The 6,492-nt window shown below is 53.8% G+C and overlaps 1 protein-coding gene across 9 annotated transcripts in view; it reads right to left on the bottom strand.

Annotated features, from left to right (window-relative positions):
- Positions 1–2,151: 2,151 nt before the first annotated feature.
- GLYCTK (glycerate kinase) overlaps positions 2,152–6,492 on the bottom strand; it is a 14,588-nt gene continuing 10,247 nt past the window's right edge. For 8 of the 9 annotated variants that reach the window (XM_072346959.1, XM_072346955.1, XM_072346956.1 and 5 more), the window contains 2 exons: positions 5,908–6,083; positions 2,152–5,594 (listed from right to left, as the gene is read on the bottom strand). In XM_072346959.1, the coding sequence (XP_072203060.1) occupies positions 4,692–5,594; positions 5,908–6,083 (1,079 nt within the window). In that variant the 3' untranslated portion in view covers positions 2,152–4,691. The remainder of the gene's footprint in view (positions 5,595–5,907; positions 6,084–6,492) is intronic. The other variant, XR_011905062.1, reaches the window with a different exon arrangement.

Genomic DNA, 6,492 nt, shown 5'->3' with positions numbered 1-6,492 from the left:
CATGGGATGGCACGGGACAGCATTGCATGGCATGGGACAGCATAGGATGGCATGGCACAGAGTGACATGGCATGGCATGGAACAGCATGGAATGGCATAGCCCAATATGGCATGGCATGGGACAGCACGACACAGTATGGTACGGCATGGGATAGCATGATACAGCATAGGATAGCATAGCACAGCATGGCACACTATGGTATGGCATGGCATGACTTGTTGCAGCATGACCATTCAGGTTGAACCCAGGACAGAGTTGCTTCCTCAGAGCTGGGCAGAGGGAAGCTGGTTTTGTCCCATAGGAAACTCAGTCCACCCAGGGCCCATATTTACTCAAGATAATAGTTTTTTGGGGGGTTGTGTTCCTTTCTTTGCTTCACATTGATTTCCATGCAAGAAGGCTCAGCGCCGCTTAAAGCGATTCCTTGTGTGGTTTGAGGGGTTTCTTTCTGGTTTGAAGTCAACATTTCCCCTTAAAATGTCACTCTGGGAAAAGCTGCTTTTTTTTTGAGTCTGTGATGACATTTGAAGTGGAGAAGCCGCTTTCTGCTTCGCTCCCATATGTCAGCGCAGAGCAGGGCGCCTTTCTTTCTTCACTCCAGCATTCCCCAGGGGAGGAGCGTGTGGGTAACCTCAGTGCCACCCCCAAACAGGCCTTTTGCGCTCTGCTTTGCAGCCAGGAAACTCCTCCATGCAGAGCTGGTGCTGAACCCCTTGAGCATCACACTCAGGATGGAGCCTATGGGTCAACGTGGGGCGAAGCTGTGGTTTTGAAGCTCAGCTCTTTCTGCCTTTCCCTCTGCTCCTGGTTTGAGCTCACTCCACCAGCAGCTCACGGATGAGGCCAGAGACTGAAGTTATCGTGCTTTTATTTATTAGGGCAATTATAGCTAATGATTCACACGCTCGTGGAGAGTAATTACTCCCAAACATGGCACTGTTGGTGTTCCTGCCCAGCCCGGGTGCAGTGATCCATGGACACAGCTTTCCATATGACCCCTTGGCCTGCTGTCCCACACATTGGAGAAGTAACCAGAGACCCCACAGAGCTGCTCCCCCACACCCTGAGATGGAGGAGGGTTCCTGGGGGTGGATTGGAGGATCAGAGCCTCCCGCTGCTGCCTCACAGTGGATTGGATTGGCGGCGTGTGGCTGTGGTGGTGTTCCCCGAGGGCTGATGGCACCCTGGGGTGGCACAGCACCTCTGTGGCTACCCGAGGTGATGCTGCAATGTGGGACAGAGGCACAGACCCTTTGCTGTGTGTCTCTTGGGTGGGTTCCCAGCACTGCCGTGCCCTGGGTCTCACTCTGGTCCTGCACTCCATAAGCATCCATCAAACAGCAGCGACCCGGGGGAAGCGATCCCTGGCTTCATTCCACCCACGTCCACCTTGGTAGCGGAGGAGCCGTGTTTGTTCACGCTGGTGTCTGGCCTCCTGTCAAGAGCTCCTGCAGGCAGCCTGGAGCTGCTCCTAATGGGCTGCCAGGGGATTTGCACTCTGACAACAGCGCGGGGCGCTGACAGCTCCCTGGATCCGCTCACTCCTCTTCTCCCCAGTCAAACAGCGAGGGGATGCACAGGGATGCTCCAGTGCAGGGGGATGGCTGCCGGGTGAGCCCCTTCTCCTCCCCACTGTGTTTGCAGCAAGGGGGTGTTTGGGGCTGCAACAGTGTGAGTGGTACAAGCAGATGCAGTGTTGGGATGCTCCAGGATAAGACTGCGATGCTTGACTCAGGCTGGGCACTGTTAACACAGAGCAAGTGGTCATGCTGTACTGAAATACACCTCTCTTGCTTCACACAGGGCTTCTCAGCTTCCCCATGGACCCCCGAAGGAGCTACAGGGCTCCCTGAGTCCATCCTGGCCAAGCACAGAGATCCTCACTGTCCTGTATGGCTTTTTATTCCTATGTGATTGACATCCTGCTTCATATAGGGATTGAAGCCGTGCAAGGCACTGGGGTCCAACAGCGGGGAGCAACCCGTGTGCTGCAGGAAGGCATCCACCAGCAGCCCTGCTCCATCCTGCAGCAGCTTCCCTGTGTCACCAAGCATGCAGGAGGAGGAAGAGGAGCCATGGAACATCCGCAGCAATGAGGGCCGCCCCAAACGTGGCACTGCTCAAAGTTTCTCAGGAGGCTGTCGCTGCTCTGTAAAGGTTTGCATTAAATCTGTCACGTTAAGGAAAATAGTGGAAATTACTCAGATGAAAGGCAGACCCCTTCCGATCACTTCATAAAAGAAGGGCCCCATTAACACCTAGTGAAATATTAGCCATTAATCAGGCTCAGCGCAGAATAAAACCATCCACATTTATCATTATTGGATCCTTAATGAAGTGATAATGGGAAAGCTGGGGAGCTGTGATATTAATGTCTCCTAAGAGGCAAGAGCAGAGCCAAGGGCAGCAGCCAAGGTTTTTAATTTACTGCCAAAAGCTCACACCGTTTATAGCACTGTTCACAGCACTGATACTACCCCGGCCACAAGCAGTGCTTGGCTGTGAGCAGCCCACTTTGCAGAGCCTGCCCACCCCCAGCATGCCCAGCTTGGCTTTCCCATAGCCCCCTGCCTGGGGATGAGGACACCTCTCCCAGAGGTGCAGCATGCATCGGGATGGCTGAGCAGGGAGCTCTGCCTGCATGCGCGGTGCTGAGGGGGAGGAGAGCATCATGCCTGGCCAGTCTCTTTGCCCACCCGACAGAACAGACAGCAAAGAAGAGGAGGAAGAAAGACAAGGATGAAGAAAGACAAGGCAAACGCAACACCCATTTGTCTCTGCCAATTCCCCCGGATCTCCTGTTTCCAAAACCTCCTGTTGAGAAAGATGACGAAAGTGAAGTTATTTTGGAACAAATCAGTTCCTCCGAAGAAAACTGTTCATTTGTTGGGGAAAAAAAGGAAACTGCTCTGGACAGTTTTATTTTTATGTTTTAGAGGGCGGTGAGGTGCTGGCAGTGCTGCCCAGAGCTGGGGGTGCCATCCCTGGAGGTGCCCCAGGCCATGGAGGGGCCCTGGGCAGCCCAAATTGGGGTGCAGCCAGCCCACGGGCAGGGGTGGGGGCTGTGAGGTCCCTTCCATCCCAATCATGCTGTGGCTCTATGATTTCCCAGGAAGGGAATGGCTGGAGCTGGAGTCACTCTGGATTAAGACACAAAGCATTTGCAGCACTATGGGGCCAGGTTCAGCCAGTCCACCTGGCCCCAGACCATACATTTTGGCTCGTATGCCTGCAGCACTGGCAGCTCAGACACACAGTGAAAGCCAAACGCTCTGAAGCCCATTGATGACCCTCAGAGAAAACACCCAACACAAAGTGCCTTCTCCTGTGCCACTGCCCCCCAACAGGCTTTGTGACACTTAGCAGCTCTCTTCAAGCAGATCTCCAAGCTGCTTGCCAGTGTAAGCAAGCTCAGGCATGCTCAAGACCTTCAGTCCTGAAGCACAAAGGAGATGCAGGGATGTGATTACCCCCAAGAGCTGGGTTCTGAAAGCCCCCTGCGATGAGCTCAGGCTGTGGGCACCAGCTCAGGCTGGTACTGACACCAAGAGGGAGGGGCTGGCTGCTTCAGCAGTCCTGCCAACACCCCAACTTGTCAGATAGCAGCTTAAATAACAAAGCAGGAGGTGCACAGCCTCCTCTGAAATCCACCCTCCAATCCTCCTCTGAGTGGAGCTCAAGGCTGCACAGTGACACCACTACTCACCGTGCTGGCAGGACGGAGTATTTGTGCCACGAGATTAGATCAGCTACACGGAGCAGGCTAGTCTGTCTGGGAAGAGTCTGAGTCAAGCGTGTCCTATTAAATTAGGGCTGGATTTTCAAAGGAGCTGAGCTCCCACTTAGGCTCTGTGACAAATAGGCAGATTTTTCAAAGGAGTTGAATGTGTTGGGTCATACCGGCTGCTGAGATGAAGTCCTTTGAATAGGTAGCCAGAGCCCAGTTAAATTCAGCCCCACAACCTGGGAAACCCAACTCATCTCTGCTCTCCCATGTATCGTATGGCAGTCAGCAGCAAAACCGGCAGCACCGCAGAGTTCTCAGAGGGGTGGGGGAGCAGCTCCCTGTCAAAGCAAGGCTCTGGCAGCTTTGCCCTTTGATCAGCTCAGCAGCATGGGTCAGGAGAGCTAAGCATGAAGACTTCCTTGCCTTTTGTTCCGCAGAATTAGCAGAGTTAATCAGAGTGACAGCGACTTCTGCCTCGGCACAGAAGAAAGGTCAGTGGCTCAGGCTGGATGCACGACTGTTTTCCGGCCAGTTGGAAAACAACACCATGAAAGCTTCTAACACACAGACTGCTGGCACAGAGGCTCTCCTGGGATCAGATGGGGTTCCCACACCACACTAGGAGCTCTCTCCAGCAGCTGTGCCACGGCCTAGCTTTCTCCATGCCTTCTGCCCACCGCTGAAGCTGTCACAGCAGTGGTGGCTCTCTGCAGAAGTGCTAAATGCAACAATCACATCCACAGTGTGACTGCTTACCTTCCTCTGATCCCAATTACAAGAACTTCACTGTTCCCGATGATTTTACTGTGGATTTGCTTGTGCCTAATTAGTAGACTCTTTCTGTCAAAGATATTAGCACCCTTGACAGCTAGCCCTAATTTAAGTAGTTTCATCTGCAATGTTTATGGTCTTATTTACCCCTGCTCCTAATTAAATGCATCTGAATATCTGCAGAGGGAGCTCTCATGATCTGTCCGTGGCTCTAATTAAAATAACCTGGATGTCCATGACGTTGGTGCCTGTCAAGCCAGTCACCAGGAGGTGACGCCCACGCTGGAAGTGGCTGAAGAAGGCATAGGAGTCATTGTTGCTGAGAAAGGTCTCTGCATCAAGGCCTTCCTGCAGCGCCTCAGCCACCAGTTCTGGGCTGCAGAAAGCCCCTGCTGCCTCTGTGGGTCCATCCTGCCCATCCGTTCCCCCACTCAGGAATATGACATCACACCTGCCCAGGCTGCTGGCCTCAACACCCTGTGCTCTGTGCAGCCCCAGCCCAACTCGCAGAGCCAGCTCTTGGTTTCTCCCTCCCTTCCCAGTTCCTTGAAGCTGAACCGTAGTTTCTCCTCCAGCCAGGATGCAGACCGGTTTCTGGGGCTCCAATCCTTGCAGGGCCTGCAGAAACTCAGCCATGTTCAAGCCCGGGATGTCTAACTCTGCCGCCAGCTGCAGGATATTCCCCCTCACCTCAGAGCCCTGAGGCCCTTCCCCAAGGCTGGCCAAGTGCAGGCAGAGCAGACAGATTAGCTGGCAGTACAGCACAGCAACACGGCCAACGTCCCCGCAGACTGCTGCACTGAGAATCAGGGTCGCATAGCCCAGGCCCTCTGCTTGGCGCTTGGCCTCAGCCAAAGCCAGTGTGTTGGACCCAATGATGACGTTGCAAACGTGGGAGTAGTCTTTTGCAGCAGTGGGCTTGGTGGGAGAGCTGGAGAGGACTGCTTCCACTGAGCTGGGCAGGCTGTGTAGCAGGTTGTATTTGGCCAGGATCTGAAGGCAGTCTTGGACGCTGTGGGAGCTGGCAGCAGTGGGCCCACTCGCTATGATGTCCAGAGGATCACCAATCACATCAGAAAGGATGAGGCTCACCACCTGCCAAGAGCACCAAGCGTGGGTTCAGCTGACACACCAACAAGAGAACAGCCTCTGGGTGAGCTGAGGTTCTGAACACACAGTAGGAGTGAGCAGAGCAATGAACCAGCACGATAGAAACTCCTGCTGGGTGAGGGCTGGGGTCTGCTGAGTGGTGCAACTGGATGACCAGGTCTGAATTCCCCTCCTCCACCCTACTCCCTGAGAGTTTGGGCCCTCAGTCAAGTCACAAACCCAAAACAACTTTGGTCAGTTGCTTAAACCACCATTCAGGAGGCAGACCTCTGTGTAAGCAGAGGTTTCCTCTGGTTACCTGTGCAGGATATGCGAGGCGGGCCAGCCCTCCACCCTTCAGCAATGACAGAATTTTCCGCACAGTGTTCAGCTCCTGTATGGCAGCTCCTCGGGAAGCCAGCATCTTTGTGAGCTTCTCCTTCTCCTCCAGGAGAATGGGAGGGATGGGAGCGGGCAGTAGGGCTGATCCACCCCCTAGGATGCAGAAGAGATGGTAAGGACATTAATGTGCACATTATAGGACAGGAATAAAGTTGGGCTGTCCAATAGCTGAGCAGCCTTTCCCCTTCCCTCAGCATCCCACAGAGGGAAAGCAGAGCTAGTCAGGGAAGTAGCAAATGAAGTCTTTGCCAATGGGCTTTAATCACAGCAGCCTGGCACTGTCTGCAGTCAGCTACACTTCACACAGGCAGCATAAACCTCACTGGAACAGGGTACCACAGAGAAGGGCCAGAAATTCCTATTCTCATGACATCAGGTTACTAGAGTGTTCTCACACTCCTTTTCCAAGGCTCCCTGTATGGATGAGCAGGACTACACACTTCAGGACTCACAGAGCATGAAGCATAATGTAGATGGAGATGCTGTAGGCTTTGCTGGTTCC

This window comes from Excalfactoria chinensis, chromosome 12, assembly GCF_039878825.1.
Source record: "Excalfactoria chinensis isolate bCotChi1 chromosome 12, bCotChi1.hap2, whole genome shotgun sequence".
NCBI classification, from domain to species: domain Eukaryota; kingdom Metazoa; phylum Chordata; class Aves; order Galliformes; family Phasianidae; genus Excalfactoria; species Excalfactoria chinensis.
This window is presented reverse-complemented; position numbering and strand designations above follow the sequence as displayed.